The following is a 24,467-nucleotide window of genomic DNA, read 5'->3' as shown; positions in this document are numbered from 1 at the left end:
ACAATGTGCAGTTTGTGCAGTTGGTGTTTACAAACGGTTTTATAGTTCCAAATTAGCAAAACTGCAAACAAGAAAAAGGAAAAGCTACATATAAGAATATTTTTGAGTTTTTATTTGAAATGTGACTTTACACAGGGAAACCGAATGTCATGTTTGTGGATATAAAAAAAATTTCAATAACAAAACCTGTCACACAAAAGGTGTGGTATGTCTTTTTGCAACATTCGTCCTACAGCTTCCCACTGAATCTGAGCTTTAACAGAGGCACCTCTCTCTTTAATAAATAGTTTCATTTACAGAGTGAGTAATTAGATATAAATACAAAGGCGCGTTTAAAACATTTTTTTTTAAAGCAATTATAAATGTGTTGATTCTATTTTAAAAAAACAAACAGGCAACAAGCAAATCAATCAAGCAAACAGATGCAAAATTGCAAACAATGTTGGCAAAACCAAAAACTGGCACCAAGAAAAAAAAAGAGAAAACATACGAACAAAATGATGTTCAAACTTTAAATTATAGGCACTAGTTTAAGAACACCCACCACATCAATCACCGGTACAGCTTCCCGAACACTGGCATGCCTTTTGATTCATTCTCATAGCATAAGAGGTAAAAGCCAGTCAAAACCGAAAACGTATTCAAGACAGATTTTCATCATATTCCTTTTTTTTCATGGTATGAATGATACACACTGATACATCTCTTATGGGGATTTGATAAACAATATCAAAGTTTCCTTGTTTTCATTGGCTGAATGGGTGAACGGGGACAAAACAGCTCTTTCAGGCTTTTTTTCTCAACATTTTTTTTTTAAATCAGACATCAGTAAAAACTCAGAGCTAATGTTAACCTGGGGCCAGTTTCACAAAGAGATCTGAGACTCCAGTGTGCGAGGGTCTAAAATGTGCTCTTTGACTGCCATATTTCTGCAACAGAGTCAATTAGCAGCTCAGGTCCAGTGATAAAAGCCCCAAATGAAAGGGCTTTTAACTTTAAGTGCTTACACGAAGTGCTGTGTTTTTATTAAAAGCACAATTCAGTAGCTCAGAGCGGATCCCAAATTGAAGTTTCGTCCTGCAGCGGAAAGAGGACTATTATGAACAATTATAAACGAAATGCCTGCTATCGTCTGCAGGTAAGATAAACAAAAGCCCAAGTCACCAATGTGTAATCTAGTCTGAATTTCACAAAAAGAAACACTGAGTTTTATTTAAAGGTACTTTTTGTAGTTATCTGCATAATTTAATTATAACTTTCACCAACAGGGGGCAGCACACTGAGGTTTTTGTTCCATTTTTAAACAGCATTTACGCATGTGTTCCCCCTAATGATCAGTCAGGTTTAGGAAAAGTTACGATGAGTCACTGCACCATCTTGTGGTGCAAAATCGTACTGCACAAAAGTACAGAATGGCCCAGATTGAGCTCTTAAACATAATTCAAAGGCAATGTGGACATAAAGTTATAACGATTCTTTCTTCTTCTGCTGCTGCTGACAGCTTTAGTTCATTTTTATGGTTTTGAACCACTTTAAAAATTTTTTTTACAAAAAAGTACCTTTAGGTCAAAAGCGTCACCATTCTCCAGGGCTAACTTCAAATTACGTTTTCACTCAGCGACACTGCTGATAAAATGATATTTACGATGTTCAACCAGAATTAGTCGTTGCTTCTTGTTTAAAAATAGTCCAGGACAAACTGTTTTATGTCGCCAAGCAGAAAGCCGCTGGGCTGGGAAACAAAGTACCAAAAATTGCAGCTCACCGAGTTGCCACTCACTAGAGACTCCTGTTTTAAAATAACCAGCACGTTTTTTTTAATTAGTCTGTTTTATTTCTGTTTTCCATGTTTTATTGTTATCTTTAATTTTATTTAATATGTGTTTTGGTATTTTTTGAAATTTAATTTAATTTTTTTTTTTTGCCATCTTGGAAAGCACTTTGGTCAACCATGTTTTTTTGTTTGTTTTTTATTTGTTTTGTTTGTTTGTTTTACGCATAAAGTTGCACAAACAGCTACAGCTTAGTTTTAGTTTCCTGGGGTCTCTCCCCCCCTCTTTAACTCACTAATTTAAACTAAATTAAAATATGGGTGTTGAATCCTGACACAGGCACGTGGAGCAGACTGCACATTTGCTAATCGGAGTTATTGAACTGAACCTACCTGCTGTTTGTAGCTTTAGTGCATTTTAAAATTCTAGTGTTGAATTACTCTGTTCCTCCCCACTGAGCAGCAGGTATATCTGTGAGCTGTACCGGTGCAGTTTATGAATGCTAGCGTTAGCTGTCAGCTTAGCACTCCACCTACTCGTCCAGTGGATAAATCCATCTTTTACACACGGTTTTAGATCTGAGTCGTCTTTGTGAGACTGGCCCCTGTTCTTGAACAGACCACTTTAAGCACTTAAATGGAAAAGTATAATCTTGGCAAACTGTGGTACAAGTCAGAACTGAGGCTTTGGCCGGGATGTCTTTAATTACCCGGTTTGACACTTTAAAAACAAAAACAAACAAACAAAAAAAAGGCTTTGGAAAGTTAGCTTTGCAGTTGAGGTTCAAAACGTACATTTTAAACAAATGAAATTTTAAAACAAAATACTGATATGGATGTTTGGATGTACACTTCTTAAATAATTTTGAATAAATAATTTTCCAAAACAAACTTGTGCATACATTCTGGCTGATTTTACAAAGAGGAAAGATTCTTAAATGTCAAACCCACACAAGAGGTGCTTTCACTGTTTCAAGACATCAACAATTCTCTAACGTTACGGGACAGTTCACCTGCACAGCATCATCATAGAGATCGCTCACCGACATCTGTTAAACACAGAGCATAAAGAGAGAAATGCGTGGAAACATTTCAACCTGAGGGAGGTGAAAGAAGAACGGGGGGGAGGAGGACGAGGAGGAGGGGGAGGGAGGAAAGCTGGGCATGTGGAGATATGGACAGTCTCACGGATGACTGCAGTTGAACCAAAGGCAGGTGACGTGTCCTCTGATGGGGGCGCTGGAGTCGGGCTGGTTTCTTTGGCATCTTCTGGGCTGTCTGCACTACATGCCTGACCCCTCCAGAGCCAGTCCCCACAGAGAGACACAATGAGAGGTCCTCTTTGACACAATGTGGACTCTGTCCTCTCCCTTTTTTTTTAAAACTCTTAATCAAATGTATTTTTTGGGGCTTGGTCTTTCTGAACTATAAGAGTTATCTAGGTAGATAAAGTGCCATGTTGAAATATCTTCTTCCTTTTGTTGATAGTTTTGACTGGAGAGCCCCCTGGTGGCCCGCCTTAGTAACAACCTTCTCTCCAGTTCTCACCACCGCCGCTGTAAGTCCGCGGACCAGGAAGAGACCTGAAAAGGCAAGCAAGGAAAATGCATTTCTGTAACAGCCAACAATAATAATAAAAATAAAGAGATACAAGACAGAAAACAATTCAAAATAAATATCACAGACACATTAAAGCAGTCAAAATAGATAATAAACAAAACAGCTGAAACACATCAACCAAACTCTAATAGAATCACATAAAAATATGTTTTAAGGACTGATTTAAAGTCGGTCATTAATTCTGCGAGCATTGCACTCCCAGCCAGGTTGCTCCAAAGTTATGCGGTCAAATTTAGATTTAAGTCTCGAGTCTGGAACAGCCAGTCAGTAAAATCTTAAAATGAATTCTGAACAGAACCAGTGGAGAAAAGACACAGATGGGGTGATGTGATGTCTCCTCCTACAACCACTAAGAAACTGAATGTCTGCATATTAAACCAATAAGAATGAACAAAAAAGTGCATTTCGCCGCATGATTGTTAGCGCTGTCGCACTCCAGCAGGAAGGTCCTGGGTTCGAATCCGCCAGCGTTTGCCTGGAGGTACTCGTGCTTCCTCGCACAGGCAAAGAGATGCAGCTTTGGCCACAAGTGTGAATCTAGTGTGTTTGCCCTGTGATAGACATGTGATTGTCTAGGGTGTACCCCCCTCCTGTCCTATGACAGTGTACCCCCAAACCTGAACCACCACAAAGCAATACACAAAACGCAGATATTGAATTATAGAAGTTAAAAGACAGGCGATGACAGTAAAACTGTACAAATTTGTAAGAACAGTGGAATCAAAAGACATTAAAAGAGCTAGTGGTGGATGGAGATTCTACAACCACTCACCACTAGCTGGAGCTGCGGCTCCACCAGCATTTCTCTCTCTCTTTCTCTGTCAAAGTAAAATAACCAGCCAGCTATTTAAACCTGGAAGGGAAGAATGCTGCTGCTGCTGCTACACTCAGGAAATACAATAAGACTGTTGGTGTAACATTATGTGACAGCAACTAAAAATTTCAGCAACGTTTAAGTTATGATTTGATTGTTGAGGAATGTAATTACAGACAGTGTTTAACGTTGTCTGTTAGTCTGTTGTGCTCAGCTTTGACTGTTGTCTTGATTTTAGACTGGTCAATTTTAAGCCAGAAACATCACTGGTGTACACATAAGACCGAAAATATATATATAAGCACAATACGCCCGCCTGGTAACACTTTATAACCTGCTGCACGACTATGAGTAATTCCCCTGTAATTAGATGGAACTTCAATGTATTTTATGTGAAATTACAGTGTAATCATATTTACCTAGCTATACTTAAAGGTAGGCACACTAGAATAAAGGAGGTTAAATTAAAGTATAATTATTTCTGACTTGCTACCGCTTTATTCTACTGTACCTTACTTCAAGTATTTGTAGGTAAATATAGTTAGATTGTAATTTAAAATTAATTCCATTGAAATTCAATTTAATTACAGGGGAATTACGCCCTTATTATAAAGTGTTACCGTCCTCTTTAATCAGACAGAGAAGTGCACAATAAGGACAATGTGTCTGTACATACCTGCGCACTGGTTGGGCCAGTTTGCTGCGAGGCAGAGGGATCCCGCCGCTTCCTCCTCCTCCTGTAGAAGCACTAGGTCGGGGCAGGCCACTGCGCGGAGGAGCTAGGGAGCGGGTGGGGGTGGAGGTGGCAGAATTGGGGGTAGATGTGGCCTTTACCGGTTGCCGCAAGGCTAGTGGTGATGGGGTGGCAGGAGTCCGTAGTTTACTGGGAGATGGGACTGGAAACGGGCAGAAAAGTCAGGTGTAAGTGGATTGTGCTGGACTGCTTTCATACACAGTATCTATATAATGAAGTAATGATCAAAACCACGATGGTGTGAGGTTAATTTAAATATGATGCCGGTATAAAAATCTGAGACGTACAGTATGCAGGCTTTTACTAACAACATCCATTCCAAATTCACAAACTTCTACATAAGTTCAAAAACATAAATAAATGAACGGAAAGGTTAACTAGCACAGCTGCCGGCTATGATTTTGGATGCATTGACAGAATGAGATGATACAAACACACAGAGCAAACTCTGCTACTAAAAACCAACAACACAACATCGATACGGCCACGGCGTGGAAACCACAATCACGATATTTAAAAAGGTGGAAGCTCTCAGTGAATACTCACTGAAATCACCTTCTTCTCCAAAGCAACAGGAGAGTGGGACTAGACAAAGACGAAGACAACAGAGACAGGCCTTATTTCAGAGCAGGGAGGGAGGAAGGTGCTGACCATGCAGCGTAATGGGGCGTTTTGCTTAAAATGAGCCCTTGGGGCTGACACCACACATGATAAAGGCAATGAGTCTGTCATCTTATTTGACAGAAATCTATGCAGTTTCCTCTATTTTTAAATTTTCTATAAAGAAAAATCCTCTGACTAAATAAAACCCACCTAAATATACAGTAAGAAAAATTATTAAAATTGCAACACTTGACGTAGGAGAGGGTTTTCTGCTGGGATAACTAAAACCTCTTTGGGGCCACCTTTAACGATGTGATGTACTTTATTATGTATTTGTTAATGACAACCAAATGTTTTGTTTTAATTGCTTCCTTAGTCATTGCCCTTCTCATTCCTGCTATTTAGTGAAAGCTGCCAGCATCTCTGGGAGGAAGTGCACAACAAAGCGAGATTAATGGGTTAGTGAGCTGTGTCATGAAGGTGGCTCTCTTTTTACCTGGCTAGGTCACCATGGCAACTTAGGCTAGGCACATAACCTGGTCTGGAGTAGGTTCATGTTCAGATCTTCTCTTTAAAAATCATCAGGATGGATTTTCATTGATTTTTTTCACTTAAAGCAAGTAAAATACAGATTCTCTAGACTTATATTTCATACAGGCAAGTTGATAGGCTTACTAATATCACAAAAGGAAGCTGTGCAGTAAAGTTACAGCACGACAAACTGTGTACTGCATGCATTCAGTTGGTGAGAGAAAATGTAATATTGTATTTATGCTCGGTCCCAATCTGCTGCCAAATCGTTTTGTACACTGCTGAGGTTGTAGCTAACAGAGAACACATGAGAAAACTCATCGGCCTGTTTGTTGGCAATTTATCAACAGAGAATACTCAATCAATAACATTTATTTCACTTTGACCTGCCCACAATCTACGGGAACTTTATGAGGCTACAGGACAGCGCTATGCCCAGACATACAGAGTAACCTATAATGTGTATCATGTTTAAAGTTTCAGGGCTCTAACGTGCACACTCATGGCAACATTGAGCAGTAAAATAGATATGTATTGACTAATGTATTCACAAGATTTCAGAGGATTTTCAGGAACGTTGTTGCTTTTTCTTATTATATTTTGGGGGGTTTTAGATTTTATAGATCTGCATCCAAGAGTGAAAAGATGCTTCGATCCCTTTTTATGCTGAGCCTGAAGCAGAACGCCTGGATTAGCAGAGAAAGTATATAACGTCCATCGTGATACCTCGTGATACCCGCCACCTCTGACTGAGATTTTACGTTGTGTCAAGCCAGCTATCGCAAAGAAAGCCTGGCTATGTTGAACTTGCCATCAGGTGTCTTGTATGTGTGGCATCAAACAGGTAAAGAGCAAGAGAGAAGAAAACTAAACAGTGAATGAAACAGTGAACGCTCTCCAGCCTTTGGATTTTTCCCAGTGTCACCTGTGCATCCATTTATACAAAACAAGTATTTTGAACATCAGCGGCAACTTTCCAACAGCTATCAAGATCACAAATATTATAAATGCACAATGTTTATTTACAATCATTTTTATTATGATCTAACTGTCAAATCATAAAAAAACATAACTGAAGTCTAATTAACTATCAGGTTACTATTTATTAGCAATGGCTATTCTAAGGTGTTACCTACCTGAGACGACACTGACCGTGTCATGCATGATTGTTTACAGAAAGAAAGTATTACCACAACCAAAAGCAAATACACATTCACACATTTCTTAAATTCTTTGCTACTGTATTGTTGCACACCTGTGCAGGTCACAAGATCATCTTCATCTCTGACAACAAACGTACTCCATGGTTACCTCTTATTAAACCTCTTGCAAAGAAAGCAACAAAAATAAAAGGCTAAAATTCAGCGTCTGCTCAGCGTTGCTTCACATTCTCAGCACTTCAAATGACGAGCTGGCAACTTCCCTCACTTTCATTTCCGCTCCATAAACATAACAACCCATCATTACAACTCATCAGTCATCTGTACCTTCAGCTGACTTTTATGTTGTCATAAATTGTGCATTTGTCTGTGTGAGAGAGCAGTCTCACAGCCTTCAGCTGTTACCTCGTAGGGCAGTGGGGCTTTGGAGCTGCTGTTTGGGTTTCAGTGAGGTGCGAGAAGGGGTCAAGTATTTCGGGAGCTGAGGTGCTGCTGGAAAACAGAGACATGTCAGCACTAGACTTCAATCTGTCACAGAATTCATGGAGAAAGAGGGGCTATTTTGGCACTAGAGGCCATTTGAGCCTGAGGTGCAGGTTGAGGACACTAGAGGGCTCTCCAAGCACACACGCTGAGATAGTGAAGGAGGAGCAGGACTATCAGAGCAAAGTGCCCTCTGCCTCTGACAGGTTTAACAACCAATCCCAGCACAGACAGAGAAAAGGAGTGTATGGTTTACACATGCTTTACAGGGAAGAGAAGCCAGTGATAGAGGCAGCAGAGGTGCCCATGTCCAGTACAGCCAAAGCTCAGAAAAACACAAACCAGTCACTACAGATAAATGTATAAAGACTGAGGTAAAAACTGAATAGCTGCTCTGTATGTATGCATAGGGAGCACATAAATACACCATCCTTCCACACTAGGAGCTGGTTAAGGCAAGAAAGAGGCAGCTACCACATGATTAACCCGCTGAAACTTGCTCTTTGACCCCTCCATCTGCCTCTAGTAACAGAGGAGAGATTACAGTTTCTGGATTAAGGACTAAACCATTACCTTTATCTCCCATTACAGGATTATATCAAATGGATAGTCTTAACTCGCAGAGGAGGATTTCTAAGCTCTTAAAAGAGACCATAAAACCATTGGACAAGAAATGCAAAACAATGTTTGTGTCACAGATCCCCCGAGTCGCTCTGGATTGTCAGTGTTTCTGGCATCATGCTTTTATTCTGCAGGATGAGTGCTTTTCTTTGAAGTGAAAGTTATGCCAAGACAATAAGAGGAAGGATGTGTGTGTGTGTTTGTGTGTGTTAAACATATTACAAGGAAAAAAGATCAAAGACAAAAGAGGATCCCCAAACACCAAAGCCATGTCACTACAAAGCAGTGCAGTCCCTACACCACAGGTGCAGCCAGAAGGATTAACGCTCACACAAAAGCTAACATGAGATTACACAGCCTGTCATGTCACTGCGCTTGGAGAGCAAAACAAATATCGATCTAACAAAAAGTTACTTCAGTAATGAATCTGACGGTCTAAAGCTTCAATTTAATAAATAATATTTTGCATTCAAACTAAAAGGCTTAAAAAGTGATGCTCTCCGTGGCTGTTACAGTACTCACTGGCAGATTGGCTCTGGTGTCGGGGAGAGCCGCCGTTTGGCACTTGCAGGTTGGACTCACAGCTGCGACTGTTCTTCACGGGCTCTGGGGCCTGAACTGCCGCTGCCACCGAGGAGCGTGTAAGATTAGGAAGACTTCGGCGCAGTTTTTCTACAACAGTAGCACAGGCCAGAATCAAAATCAGCGTCAACTCAAATCACTGTTTCCCACACATAAACTTTTACTAGCCGGTGTACTCCTACATGTATTAGTTTAAGCATATTTGGTAACATACTTATCCATGTGATTAAGTTGTGGACAATCACCCTTACCCTTTCTGTCTCTTGTTATTTTTTCCCATAGACTGTATATAAAATAATGGATGCTGGCATTTTGGTGTGTTGAAACCAGGGGTAACGAGTAAAACATGGATCCGAATGCCAAACTCATTGATATGCTCACTGGCTAACGGCTGCTACAGACAAGGATCCAGTGAAAACCTTGAAATTCGCTACTCAGACAATAGTGTTTAATTTTTACAGAGCAAGTAGGCTGCGGGTCAGCTAAAAAGAAACCACATTTTGGGCACTTCTGAGTTTGCCTCATTTTTTAGCTACATGTCGGTCTGAAAAGTCAGTCATTTTTGGGGGGCTGGCTTGTTGGCCAAGTCGCTGCTGTGACGGTCTTTGATAAACAGCTGTTTAGATTTTTTGTCCAGTGTCCACCGACTGGTGCCTCTGGTGACAGCAGTCGTTCAAAACCTCCATCTCACTGAGATCACAAAGTAAGGACAACCATCCCCAGCTTCCTTGCTGCTCTCTGACTTTAAAATCCATCTGATTATAAACACATTACTTGTGATGAAAATAAAACCTAATGTGGGAAACACTGGAGTAACTGAAACATGCAACTTGTTCATATGTTCCACTGCTTACCTTCATTTTTCACCACATTAGTCTGAAGGTCATGCCCGTGGCTCTGCAGCGAGTGACGAGGCTGCTGCAGACGGCTGATGATGGGCTGAGGAGAACCCCGGCTGTGGCTATAGTCGATGGAACGAGCAGGCGAGCGCGAGCGGGGAGAGTTTCTCGGGGATGCACGGGGAGAGTGGCGAGGGGAGGGGCTGAAACGGTTGGAGGGCAGGTGAAAGGCCGGGTGCACCGCCTCCTCGTCGTCCTCCAGACTATGAGCGTCTAGCTCCTGGTCACTGAAAGTGCTGCGCCGCAGTGAGTGGCAGGATGAACCCGAGCTCCGTCTGGATGCTGTTGCAGCGTATTCCTGTCTCAAGCCTGTTGGAAAAAAAAATGTGGTGTAAAAAAAAAATATATATATATAATTGCACAAAATTGAAGAATAAAGCTGTGGATGACGGATACATACTCTCTTCCTGCATGCGTGCCAATATCTGGACATCAGTGACATCATTGAGTTTGTAGGTCGTTGAGGATCCCACTGAGTCCTCATCCATTTCTGACGTGCTCAGCTCGCTGTCAACTGATGACTGCGGACTAACTGCAGGAGGATTCCTCTCTGCTGCAGAGTTTCTCTGATGAACTGGTGAGGAAATCATTTGTGAATGTTTTAGAGATAAACTAAACAGATATCCTGAAACAGACAGTGAACTATGGAGAGACTCATACTTGCGTTACTGGGCATTAGCTGCTGTCGCACGATGGGCACTCTGCTGGGGGTTGAGGAGGGGGAGTTGAAGCCACTGCTGTAAGGGCTGTTGGCTGCATTTGTGCTATAAGGACTTCCATAACTCTGCTGGTTGTATGGGCTTCCATACAAGCTCCGGCGCTTATTGGCTGCAGAGGCAAAAAGCAGAACTACAATGTCAGACAGCATCACATGAGAGACTCAGAAAGACTTGTCAATAAAGTTTTCATGTTACAAAATCCATGCTGTCTACATGTGGTGGAGTTGTTAAGCAGTTTCACGTCCTCTCATTCATTAACATCTATGAAACTTTCAAGCGGGAAAGTACAGGTATTAAATCAAAATACAGAATTATATCATATATTACATTTACTTGCAATATTTTATACCTTTATTGGTATATTTATATAATTATTCTGTCATCAGTTCCTTTATTTTGATTTTGACATTTTATTATATTATCTATACAAGTCAGCAAATAAATGTTTTATATACTTTGCACAAGCAGATTTAGAACCTGGCAAATATTAGCCACTAAACTATTTATTTTTGTTGTTTTTATTGTTTTAAAAGTTGACCACTAAGAAAATGTGAAAGAGAAATACAGCAAACGCACCAAACTATTAGATTTTCACTATATTATGTACTTGTATATTTGTCCTAGACAACTATGAATATTAATATGCGTGTCCTGAGCAATTTTATCACTATTGAGGTGATATGATTTCTTATTTTTAACATATTTTACCACTATTTCTTCTGGTAAGTATACAACATTAATAGGTGAAAAAGAAAGACTATTCTCAATGAATAATCCATAATATTCTCTTTACTGGGACCAGCTAGTCAGCCTCTGTTCTTCAGTAATGGTTCTGTCATTCAGAGGATATCATAAAATCTGCACTTCATCCTACAATACCTGTCAACCAAAACACGGTCATGGCCAATATCAGCCTTGTCAACTGCTTTTGAACCTTTCAACAAATGAGGAGGCGACCACCAGGTCAGTGGCAAATGCATTTCTGTTGTGCAATATAAAGTTTGTGTTGGCTGAATGTTCAAAGATGAAGAATTGCTGAAAGACTATAATGAAAATATTTGGTTTTTTATGCTAAAGAGAGAATAAAAAACAACAAAACAACAAAATATTCATCACCATCGATCACATAAACATCCCTGCATACCTGCTGAAGGGGGATTTTTGTTTCCCCAACTTCATAAATTACCTGCTTATAAAAACAAAATTGCAGCTATCAATCTTATAGTTTCTACCAAGAATCACAACTTTTAGAGGAATAAAAGTTTAGAGAAAGTCTAAAATCCAACTCACAGAAATTTGGGATCAAACCTTGTCGTTCATTGTTTAATCTGCTCATTGATGTATCACCATCTATACGCTGTAACCCCTTAAAAGCCCTGACGAAGCATGTTGGCCTTCTGATTATTTGACTATAAACGTCAGGAGTGTCTGCTCGGAGCCGGCACATCTATGCCTGCACATTGCAGAGCTTTCAATCTGATTGAGTCTCTTATAATGTATGCTGAGTGTGGGCCTGATGGAGACTTCCTACATCATTAGCTGGGACAAACGCTTAACAATGCAAACCATTCAGTCCATATACGCACAGAGCACAATACAATTCTCTGTTAAACCCAGCAAAGCAGCAGTCACAGGCTCCAGTCCAAAGTCGCTGGTCTGAATCATGATATCAGACTCTGGACACTCTGTCACAGTGATACTCTGATTGGTTTAGATGGTTAACGTCTCTCGAGTTTGTTCATTTACCCATCATCACTCTGTTTTAATCTCTCTTACTGGATGTGTTTACATTGCTCTGTGGTGAGCAAGCCTTTTAAGATCAACTCTCTGCTCTTTCCACATCGCTCCTTTCACGTTCTCCTGTTCCACCTCGTGATCTGCACTCTGTCCTCCTGCATTATTTAGAAAACGCCATCATGTCTCCTCTGCTGCCATCCACATGGATCAGATCCTCTGGAATGCCAACAACGTTGGAACATGTTTAGTCAGAAATGCTGCACTCACTTAACCAAAAGACGCTTTGTTTTCCAGAAAAGAACAATGAGGTCAACAGATTTAAAGAGTTCACCTGGTGAAATGGTAAATGAAAGAGTAAATACTAAGCTGCATGTTCTGTAAAGCTCCACTGTGTTTACATCACAAGCAAGTTGATATAACGGCATATTTCTGTGACTGCTTACAGTAAAATCATAAACAGTGGTTACTGGATCCAGAACAGTGCTGCAAGTCTTTGTTTTGTTTTTTTTAAATAGTTTTTAAAAATATATATATCAGTGCTTTGTTTTCAGTTCAAATTCAGTTTCCATAATGGTTCCGCTCCTTTATCTAACCTATATTTAAATTTGATTTTGTTTTGAAAATACTTTTAGTGTTACTTTTAGTATTTTTTTAGAATTTAAATATGGATACATATTTGAAAAAGACAAAATTCAAGAGGTTCACTATACCACACTTGATATTTGACCATGAGCGGGCATGTGTGACATCGTGTCTCAGATGAAGTCTCGTTCTGTCCTTCACAGAGCTTCAGATCTCACTGTTTTAGAAGCTGTAAAATGCCAGTAAAATGCCTTTTATTTTGAAAATAAATGACCAAATTTTCTGTACCGATCCTGTATCCGACTTCCTCCCCTCCTCTTCTGCGCTGTGCAACTTGATGTGGCTTCCGTTAAAAATAGACCAGGCACCATTTTGAGCTTTTGAAATGCACCGTGGGTCATTTGGCAGAACTGCAAACACTGTCCTGAGTGGGTGCAATTAGTTCTGATGGCTATGTTGGAGCTGGTGTATTTTCAGGGTAACAGTTACACAGACATCCCAATCTCAGTAAACGTCAAAGCCTCCTCAAACTGTTTCTGCTGGCAAATTTGATTAAATTTAAGAATTAAAACTAAGTACACCATATTGTTCTAATTACTTTCTGTGTAGTTTTTATTTTTATTAATGTTTTTTCATATCTACTTTTAGTTTCTGTAAGTATTATAACTTGATTTTAGAAGGATATCAGGATCCACATTAGTTTGTTATATTACAGTATGCTTGAAATGCCCAATTTGTATCTCATAATGGGAAAGAAGTCATTCTTTCAATATCACTTCTAAGTCAGGCTAAGCCTCACACCTGGTAAAATTTTCATTTAAGTTGATCATCAACTTTTAAAAAACAATTCTGCCTGTTTGTGTACAACACAGCAGAAGAGCTTGACATAGTTTAGTCTGTATTGGGTCTAAGCTAAAAATCACAATGGTGCTACAGCTCAAAGGGCCAATTCAGGTTTCAGAGGATTTAGATGTGGTTAGGTAACCTGGCCTATCACAGCAATCCTAGCAACACACTGTCAGTAGAATGAGACCAATCTGATGGGATCAGTAGCACAGGGACCAATAAAAATAGAGTGTCCTTGACACCTTCGTGTACTGAAACAAGTCAGTAGAAAGAAAAGGAAATGTTCTTTCTGCCCACTGTGACTGATGTCATTTCCATTTACTGTGATATGAAATTGTGCTGCGCCAGTCTGTGGAAACTTCAGGCCAGCTTCCACAGGCAAAAATAAAACTAAATGAGGCGGCACACAACAGACTGCTTAAGGTCTTAAAGGGGGAGGGAAAGAGAAGACCAACCTTTCACTGAGGCCATTTGATACAAAAATAAAATAAAAGAATGAATGGTTTAAAGCAGCAGCACGGAGCTGTAAGCACATCCAAGAGACAAGCAAATAGAAAAACTATTGTATGCTAGGGATAAATACACCAGAGAAGAAAGGGGATAAAACTGGCAGAGACATGCAAGAAGGAGGTGCAACAACTGTGCAAAAGTCAGAGCTGAAAACAGGGCAGGTCAGCCATGTGACTGTGGTTGGGACCTCCTGGGTCTTTTACATACTCTGTGAAACAGCTGTCAAAGCAGTGCAAAGGAAATAAGCTTTGTTTAATTGTACAGCACTAATAACAAAGTGGTTCCACTGCATATCTGAACTGTCTGGTATGAATAAAGTTGTGCTGTCTGACTAGTATAGTCAACTCAAGGAGATGTCTCCCAGGAGTTTCCTCCCTGTTTTAAGTTATATAACTGGGACACGTCATCTCCGGAGAAGATTTTAACAGGGTGTGCGCATACAAAAGGCTTGGGTCACTCCTTACACAGAAGGTCATATTTAAAATATCTGAATATGCACTTATTCCAGAAGATGGCACAATGCTTAGACAGATGTGAAATCTTCACACACTTTTGATAACAATCTGCCGCAAGTGAAGAGTTTATTTGGTGATTCCATAGCAACAGCATTTCCATGCTCCTGTTAGAGGTCGGATATGAAAAAGAATTCAGCCCAGAGCCATAAAGCCCTGTCTGGTGACTCTCACAGACACAAATGCTCTCAGAATGTAGCGCTTAAAGCCAAATTCATGGTCCTGTGTTTGCGTAGCTCTCTGGCTATGCAGAGAGAAGGATTATGGGAGTTTAACCAAAGACTCCAGTGCAGTCTTCCCAAAAAGACAGATGCTGACTGCAACCAACAGCTGCATTAGACCGTTTTAATGGTATTATTTAACTCTCACTTTGACTTCACTGTGAAGAATTTTTATATTACAACAATATAAATCAAATTTGAACATAGCTATGTTGTACAGCTGAGCAAGTTTGCCATCATAAACTTAGTATTTTGAAAACTAAGACCACAGTTTACAAAATGAACATTGCATTGAATTCAATAAAACCTGCAACTAGAGACTGAGCCAATAAACTAATCAGGAAAGTGTTCACTGAGCGGATAAGCAGTTTCCCCACAGATGGTATACAACCTGACTTCCTAATTCATCATGTTATTTAAGTTTTCGTAGAAGTAAAAAGATGAGATGTAGAAAGTAAATGCATGTACACTGACTGCTTGATGCTGATCCTCGCTTTAATAGAGAGTCTGGGTCAGACACTGAGATACTATGTAACCTGATAAGTCGTCTTTTGACATTTACATGAAAAATTTCAGAAAAATTTCTAAATATTTTATTAAAAATCACAATATTGGTGTTTAATTCATTAGATCTGAATGTCTTAACCACTTCAGTCAGTGAATCATAAGTCTCCCCATAGTGCACTTTCACTTTCCACCAGTGCCATCTGAGGAATGAATGAGGTGGGGCAGATGCTATTAGCGACAAGGGGGGTATTTTTAGGATGACGTTATCGTGCCACACCTACATCGATGATATCACCACAAGTAAGCGCCACTCCCTAAATCAGTGTTTCTCAAACTGTGGGTCAGACTCCAGTAGTGGAACAATGGGGGCGGACAAACGGACAGTAAGATAACTTCCAGATTAAGGTTTCATGGATTTAACAGATTGTGTGAGTTTAATGACTTAAATACAAAAGTGAGGTCAATTCTCTCCTAACGTACTGCAGTAAATCACTGTGTTCCCAAAGATCAGTTTTTAGGAGTATAAAAAGATTCCAGAATTGAGCCATTCAGTGAGGATTATTAAGAGAAATGTTAGTAGAATTGGCCATAATTAGCAACTAGTTTGGTAAGGCAAGAGGTTTCTCAAGGGAAGGTGAGGTAAGGCTAAGAGCAATGTTCAACAAAAGGTCACATAGTCCAGCCCATAGTAGCTGGTATAAAGAGTCAATAAAGAGCAATAAGCTATATTACACAAGCCTCACTCTGATCTGATTTATCATTACTTAAGAAGACAGTCCAACACATAACTACTCCGTGCAACAATATTCATATAAACAAGTTTCCCTATCCCCAGATGAGGGAAGAACTGTGTGACCAGGTGTTTCTTTCACAACAGCAGAAAGAATCCCACTGACCCCAGTGACAACCTTCACTGGACTGTTGCTCAACATGATCCAACTATCACATGAGCATACCACAGTCAAAATGGAAATGACTCGCCTCTTAGTTTAACTTTCAGGAATAGAGGCCTGTTCTCCTCATTGAAAGGTTAAATATAATTAGTGAAATCAAAAACTCCACAGGCATAAGAAATTAGTTAACTCTGGGTGATATAATGTGGTTAAAATCAGAACATAAAAGTTGGTTTTTCAGGGTTTTTCGTCACTATAAGAAGTGGCCTTTGGAGAGTGACTGCAAATGTCAGCACGATTGCTCCACGTATAGTTATAACAATAAGTCTGTCTCGCCTTATTTTACGTAGTCTCACAAACAACTAAACTATTTAAACCCCAACATGAAAAAAATCTGACTTTATGTATGTAAAGTGAGGCTGCAGTTCATTCATTGAATCCATACACTCGGGGATCAGAGACTGATATACTGCTGGTTAGCTCAGGCCACTCAGTATGGATCAGTTTAGGATTGTCGGTGCTGCTGTTTGAGAAGAAAGTGCTGCAAAAGCAGCAAAATGAAAATACAAAAAAAAAAAAAAAAATCACAGATGTAAATATAAATAAGTAAATATCCTATATCCCCAAAGCAATTAGGCACTATCACGTGACACAAAATAATAAATATTTTGCAGGTCCCAGGGCACAACAGCTCCTCATACAATCTGCCAGCAAAATAAGCAGAAAATAATAACCCTGTCGTTTTTAAATAGAAAAAGAAGAAGAATTTTCTCTCCGACCAAATGATATAAATCTAGATCATTTAGCAGCGTATGCTCGACACTGTCACCGTTGCAACCAAAACCAAAAGTAAGGACACGACTGCTACTGTGCAGTACACTTTGGTGTTGTTTTGGTTAATGATGCACTTCTTTATTTTTGTAACCTCGTTGGAGACACAAGTGTGCAAGCAAGTTGGTCTTTATCAGCATTGCAGTGATTTATTAACTGAGGAGCTCAGTTCCTATTTTCTGACAGAAAGGGAGATCCTTTGATAGTTGGAAATGAGATATTCTGCAGAAATCAAATCCATTGCTTTGTTTTCCATTTCAACTTCTTTTATTCCTATACAAGTAACAATATAGTGATTTTCTTTTCCTTAAGTTGTAACACCCATAGTTTATGAGTACATATAAGAAATGACATACACATAAGGCACAGCCAGGTCATTATGCTCACTAGTGGACCAGTGCAGCTGAAGATTTCAACAGCCGAGTAGAAATCCACATGAAAGGCAGACTCCTAGTGGTGTAAATTTTGTCAAGAGACTGTGAATGCAAGGCTCCATGTGGACCACAGTGTGCCTTTATCCCCATCGAGGCACTATACTACAATGCGCCAACTACATATACACCCTTCTTGCAGACTCTGAGCAGTCTTGGAAAGAAAATATAAAAAGGACTACGCAACTGCAGTGTCCACAGCTGTCTGCATGCACATCCTCAAGTGCCAAAACTAGAAGGCATGTGGATGTCAGCTACCCTACTGTCAGAGCCTCGCGTTCACCCTTTGATAGCAAAACATATGGATCCAAACAGACTGAAAGTATAACAGCCTCTTAACTAGGGACGGGAATTGATAAGAATTTAACGATTCCGATTGCATTATCGATATCACATCAGTTTGATTCCTTATTGATTCTCATTGGGTTTTCATTAGCTCGGCTTTGAGAGTCACCATCATCGCTAAGCAGTACATCAAAGACATTACATTCATGTAAATGAATTGCATGCTGTGTGGTCAAATGTTCCTGAATGCTGGATGCATTTCCCCTGTTGGGGTCATTGGGGTCATTACTCAAAAAAAAGTAATATATTACAAATGTTACACAGAACACTATTTTAAATATCCATATGAACGCTGTGGAGTGCAGACTGAGTTACTACATTCCTCTTCCAACACATGAACTGAAATCAGCTAATTGTAGCACAAGTGTAAGTGAAACCAATAAGCGGCATCAATAAACAGGCAGACCAACAATTCCAAGGAATTGAACTACTGGGAACTGGTTCTCTACAAGAACCGGTTCTTGATTCCCATCCCTATTTTTAACATAAATCAGCAACCCAAAAAACAGATGCAAGCACTAGCAGAAGAGCTGGTTCAGTGATTGGAAAAAAGTAAGAAAGCACATTCTGCATAGATGGCTTTTTGGTTCTCTTCAGCTCGAATGTATCATGTTTGTTCGAAGGCCAGCCAGACAATTGTGGACACAAATGAACATATCTCAATACAGACACTAATAGAGAAGCCCAATGATCCAGATAACATAGTCTGGTACACATATTATTTGTTTCTGACCTCTAACATACCAAAAGAAAGATAAATTAAGTGCATTGGTATTGTAATTACAGTTCAAACAATTACAACTATGCTCCTGTTTACCTGACATGGTGAGGTCCAGTCTGTGGATGAGGGAGCGCTTGGCTGATTCCATCTCGGGACTCGGATTGTCCAGAGCTTGGCGGCACCACACGATAGGACTCAAGGCTTTTTGCAGGGGACTGTTCAGCTTTGCCTCATATAACCTAAAAAAATATCAACAGCAAGTTATTTTTCTCCTCTAATAATGACCGACAGATCACACCTCATATATGATGTGACTCAACAGCTTGAAAATGAAATGTTATTGAAAGGATAACAAGCTGCTAATTTGGACCTGGTTTTATTACAAAGTGCTGCCTTTTAGTGGATGATGTGGAGAGGCAGGAAGGAATTTATGCTTTCTTAGTGAAAATAAAAGAAAAAAATCTTGTGCGGCATTTGTCTTAATGCTAATTTATTTCAGACATAAATATTTAAAATCTTGAGCCCCTAAAAATATAGTAAATACCCTTTTATTTATGTTGCATGTGTTGAGTTTTAAGAAATTTTAAGAATGAACAGTCTTAAAGAAAAAAAAAAATCTGAAAAGACCATAAATATCAATACTTAATCATATGTACTCATTTAAATAGTCAAACACTTTTAATATGGCTTCAAGTTAAACTCAAGGCTTGCAGGGAAAATACAGCCTGAAAATCACTTCACACTCACACACCTAGTTGCTCTGCAGAACCAAGTGCACACACCAAACTGAACAGAGAGACACAATGACACCTCATATGCAAACTGACAAGCCAGCGAAAAACAAAATGTGGGAATTTTTTTTTGTTTTCTAAAGTTGATGCTGCAGGCAGATAATTTTACCCGAGCAACCTCCAGAGCTAGAAGATTAAGTTAAAGTGCCTAAAAAAGTAGCTCTTTAATTGGTCAATTCCCACACGTTCTAGTGTTAAAATGTTCAGCAGCATTAAAAACCATATTTATAGCCTGGTACAAAAATGTTTGGGGTTTTTTTGGGGTGTGTGACTGCTTTGGGTGAGAGGTGTTGACAGGCCACTGGAGCTGGTCAGTGACTGCTAGGTGCTTAGAAGTTTAGGCTCCAGTTTTGATGAATAAAATTCTGGTATTTTTTTTAGACCATTACCTGGCACCAGTTACCAGGTATCTGTTTCCATTCACTGCACCCATACAAGTTTTTGCAGCTTGCTAACAAATCTATCTGGCATTAGCTCATAACTTAGCGCTGCATCCTATGTCCACATATGGTAACTTCTGGCTGCAAAAACCAAAATAGGAGCAGCCAAAACACTAACAATGAATCTTCAAAATGCAGAGTCCAGAACCACTGGATGATGTCATGGTGGCTACACCCACCATTTCTACACACATGTGACACACTGAGTTAACTACAGCTTTACTGAATGTAAAGAAAGACATTTGTTTACCACGACATAATTTCTGCTTACAAATAACATTTGTGATGTCATTTTGATGTTTGAATCCATAACAGCAAGAAATACAGTCATAGACAGAGAACTAAGGCTTCATTAAGTTGCTGAACTGAAAAATGACAAAATTTATGTTACTTTTGATTGCAAAAGTATAGAACATGCCTAAATAAGCTAACCTAACAAGATCATTGGAAAAGAAATAACACTGAAGTACATACAGCTTTACCTGAGATAGCTGATAAGCTATCAGCCTCGCCTCATTTCCATATTAAGATGAGGTCAAAAAGTGCATTGGAGCAAATGAATTGTGACTGTGGCACTTTCAGTGGCTGCAAAATTTATATGGTTTCAACTTCTAACAGTCTAAACATGTTTTCACTCATCAAAATTGAATTTAATTGTGTTCCCCATTTATAAAAGCAATACAAATGTTTATGAAGAGAAGAGAAGAGAAGAGAAGAGAAGAGAAGAGAAGAGAAGAGAAGAGAAGAGAAGAGAAGAGTTGAGTTTCCACTCAGAGGAGAAATCTGAGTCAGCAGCTGTCAGCACTGTTGCAGCCATTGAGGAAGCCTTTCAAGATGAAAGCAGAAACATTACAGGCAAAGCAAGAGCAGAGAAATACCGGCCTTAAATCGGCACTGCACATTGTCATTGTTTATCAACACAATGACAGCCATTCACATGTGGTACAGTGCAATGTAAAACTACATCTGAAACAATGATATGTGTCATGCGCATGCAGAAACAGGAGCGCAACGGGCATCTATTGATAGGCCGAGTGCTGCAGGAGCAGGCAGCCTTTTTAAATCCACTCTGATGCTAATTCATGGGATTACAGGAGTCTGTGACAGGAGCTGGCAAAAGCTAGGCACTATAGGCTAATCCCAGATATCAATCTAATCCAGAGGATGGACAAACAGCCAGGGCATAATGAGACTAGCTTGGCTGGGCATGAGCAAGCAATGTCTGCAAGTAGTCTGATGCCGAGGGCTCAGTAGCTGGCATGGGCATGCAGCTGCAAGCAAGACAGTAAAAGCTGAGTTAGCTCAAATAATAATTACAAAAAATGCAAACTGATTAACAGGATTCACGTTTATCCTCCCTTGAAGAAACAGTGTCTGTGTTAGGAGTGTTCTAAAAATGTAAGAGCACTTGGCGCATGTTCAACTTCAAAACAGATGATATGCCCTGATTGTAGCAGCTTTTAAAAACTGCTATTAAGACGCATTAAGAGTTACGCCCTCGTGTTGCCTACTACAATATCATTACCATAGCAGAAGCAATGCATATAAGCCCGTCCTAATAAGATAGATAACCATTTCCTGAAGAAAAGGGCCATCATTATATTCTCATCCAGTCAACAATGATGGTCTTGGAAGTACAAAAACAGTCAAATCCAATTTAGTCTGGAGTTTGACGGGCTGCACTTCTTTTCTAAAGCCATTTAAGGGCAGAAATGTGCAGTGCTTGGTTAAATTGCATGGGCACAATCTAGCGGGAAATTATATTGAAATACATAGGAGTTAACAAGCAGAACAACAATATTGTATTAGTTCTATCTTCCTCTACTGTAAATGTTAAAGTGTTGCTGTCACTGTCTGGTGAGTACAGTGAAAGTCATATTTTTTTAAAGATTTTTAGCCTGTAATGTTACAATCCAAAAAGTTTCACGTTAATTACATTTTTGCAGTGTAATACAACCTCTTGTATGATTTGGTATCTCTTCAAGGGCAACTACTTTCAAAGAAACATGGATTCCTTGTCAAACTTGGCTGTAATGGCCTAAAATAGAATAGTTGGTTTTGTTGCTTTTTTTTAGCTTGTATGAATATCAGTTTTATGCATTCCAAGTCTGGCTTTAAAATGAATACTATTAGAAAGACCTAATTACAACTGGTGGATTAGCAATAGGTGCATCTAAAGAGAAATATAAAAATTTAAAAAGCAAATTTCAACTAAAATTGTATAAATACACTCACTTTTAAAATACTAACCCCTGATATCTCTATTTTGGGGGGAAATTACAAAAAGTACATGTAAAGATCTTAGAGGTTACAGGAAATACATCAGACTAATGAAGCTTGCTTTTTGTTCATGATGCAATCACAATCTAATGATCTGGCCTGTGGTAAAAACATTTTCCCTTTTTTGTTTGTCCCTTTAATGACAAAACATCAAGACATGCACAACACCTTGGTTTGAGGGAACTGCTACAACCCTTGCCTAATGCTAATTTTATACACAAGACACTCTCTTGTGTATAAGATTAACAGTTTCCGTTTATAACCCCTGTTAATGCAATTCTTGTAATCATCTCTAGGACCCTGGCATAACGTTTATTTCTCCATGATGATGAGATAACTGTCCCATTTCACATCTCTCACTTGGTGCTGCAGAGCACTTGTAGCTGTGTGCCAACTGCTGTGCTAAAGGGATTTCAGAAGAGGAATATAACCATGGCTACCTCTCCCACATGGCTGCTGGGCAGGAAAACAACTTTGATTTTTTTACCGTACAACACTGACACGACAAGCCAAGCAATCTGTCACATCACAACACCAAGGAACTGATGATTTCAAACCCCAGTCAGCTGAGAGCCTATTGCCACAGGCCTGCTGATCTATCTCTGAAACTAATGAACAAACTCTAAGCACGGAAAGAATGGAGAGCGGTCTGACAACGACTGTAAGACAAAGCCTGTCTTTTATATTCAGACAGTCACAGAAGTGCCTTGGGATCGCCCATATGACTTGCCAAACAACATCCTGCAGTCAGTAATCCACAATAAGGCTCCTTCAGTCGGGATGACTTCAGATTTCAGACAAGCTACTGAAATGATTGTTCATGCCAGGCGTTTGTGGTGGCAGCTAATGTGCATAGCAGCTGTGACCAGGCATTTAAAGCTGTCACCCAGCCCCGAAGACAAAAACACGGCCGAGCAGGCAAGTTACCTCCCAAGACAAGCTTTGACTCACCAGCTGTCCTCGTCTTCGTTTAGACAGTCCATGTCTTCCAGATCTAAGATTTCCACTTCATCTAGGATTGAGGTTTCCCCTTCATCCGTGAAGCCCCTGCTAGTGTCTGAATAAAGTGAGTTCATACTCGATAAAGAGGTGGCAGCAGATGCCCCCTCACCCTCATACGCCCTCCTGAAACTGATGCCGTCATAAGAAAGTCTGGGGTTTAAACAGCGGTTGTTCTCCAACAGCCCACCGTAGCCGCCCGTTCCAGCGAACCCCACCCCAGGGAAGCCGGCCAGACCGGCTGCCATCCCTGCTGACAGGGACGACGAGTCGTATCCGGCGCTCAGGGGTCTGTGGTTCCCTGACATCGGTCCGGACGAAGACAACATCGTAGACCTGCTCCGGAGCTGCTCGTTTTGTTGTTCGAGTTTCTTCACCAAGTCCTGGAGCTTCCGCACCTCCAAGTCCGCGTTGATATTAGAGTTGATATCCTCCATAGTGGCTCCTCTCAGCCCTACGAAAATATGCGGTGGTCGGGGGTATTTTTAGGCGTTTCTTCGCCGAGAGTCCCTTTGTTTTTGTTTACTTCACTGCTATATGGGTGTTCAAAGAAGACACTTTGGTGTTCAACCGACTTGAAAAGCTCAGCGTCGTCATCTTCTCCGGTTATTCGTGCTCACGGGTCGGGTTGAGGCCATTTTCATAATACTCGTCACCAACTGTGAAAGACCAACAGGCGGCGGAGAACACACGTCACCACGTTGTATATCGGGAGCGACCACGTAACCAACACCTATTTGCGCGTGCACATATAACTACACCGTTATAGATATGGATCGAAAATTTGGCTACAGAAACCACATTGTAACATATGAATGAACTCCTAAACGCAGGATTTTGGATGTTTATTTGTGATTTACTACATATTTACAACTAACCGCCTGGGTACAGTCTTATACATTTATAACTACTGGGATACGGAGTTCAAAAATCTAATAATTCTGAAAAAATTAACTTGCTGATCAGATGTAGATCGCTTTTTAGGCCTGCTGCTTCTGTTACCCTCCAATTATGGAGTATCCTCAGATTTTTGAAGGACACACTGCACACTATGCCAAGATAAATTTACATTTTATGCTTGTCAAACTGTCATTTTTGGCCTTTTTCACAGTATCAGCTAAATAAATGGGAACAGATTAAATGTTTGGACATTTTCTTTGAGTGAAAAAGCAGCCAAAGGCCTTCAGAACTTTTGCTGAATTTGTAAATGACTAAAAATCTAAAAATTACAAGGTCTTGCAAGGGATTATTAAAGACTTTTGCA

General features: G+C 39.9%; 1 protein-coding gene across 4 annotated transcripts; it reads right to left on the bottom strand.

Annotated features, from left to right (window-relative positions):
* Positions 1–97: 97 nt before the first annotated feature.
* On the bottom strand, positions 98–23,904 carry slain2 (SLAIN motif family, member 2). 4 transcript variants are annotated; one of them, XM_005478851.4, is made up of 9 exons: positions 23,156–23,904; positions 18,790–18,932; positions 10,499–10,666; positions 10,239–10,412; positions 9,794–10,147; positions 8,880–9,029; positions 7,659–7,742; positions 4,882–5,101; positions 98–3,354 (listed from the first exon to the last, which is right to left on the bottom strand). In XM_005478851.4, the coding sequence occupies exons 1-9, from the start codon at positions 23,638–23,640 to the stop codon at positions 3,291–3,293; spliced, it is 1,842 nt and encodes a 613-aa protein (XP_005478908.1). In that variant the 5' UTR covers positions 23,641–23,904; the 3' UTR covers positions 98–3,290. The 4 variants fall into 4 exon arrangements, with proteins under 4 accessions (XP_005478908.1, XP_005478907.1, XP_005478909.1 ...); XM_005478850.4 differs by having other exon boundaries at positions 7,659–7,745; positions 23,156–23,903; XM_005478852.4 differs by lacking the exon at positions 7,659–7,742 and adding an exon at positions 5,506–5,544 and having other exon boundaries at positions 23,156–23,903.
* Between the last annotated feature and the right edge of the window lie 563 nt (positions 23,905–24,467).

This window comes from Oreochromis niloticus, linkage group LG23 (genome assembly GCF_001858045.2).
Source record: "Oreochromis niloticus isolate F11D_XX linkage group LG23, O_niloticus_UMD_NMBU, whole genome shotgun sequence".
In the NCBI taxonomy this organism is placed as follows: domain Eukaryota; kingdom Metazoa; phylum Chordata; class Actinopteri; order Cichliformes; family Cichlidae; genus Oreochromis; species Oreochromis niloticus.
Note: the sequence above shows the minus strand (reverse complement) of the source record. Positions and strands in the feature narration are given on the sequence as shown.

Coding starts and splice junctions, on each gene's coding strand:
- slain2 (XM_005478850.4), bottom strand. CDS start 23,640: ATGGAGGATATCAACTCTAATATCAACGCGGACTTGGAGGTGCGGAAG. Junction 10,148..10,238: donor GGCACGCATGCAGGAAGAGA/GTATGTATCCGT, acceptor TTTTTCCAACAG/GCTTGAGACAGGAATACGCT. Junction 3,355..4,881: donor CTGGCCCAACCAGTGCGCAG/GTATGTACAGAC, acceptor TTGCCTTTTCAG/GTCTCTTCCTGGTCCGCGGA.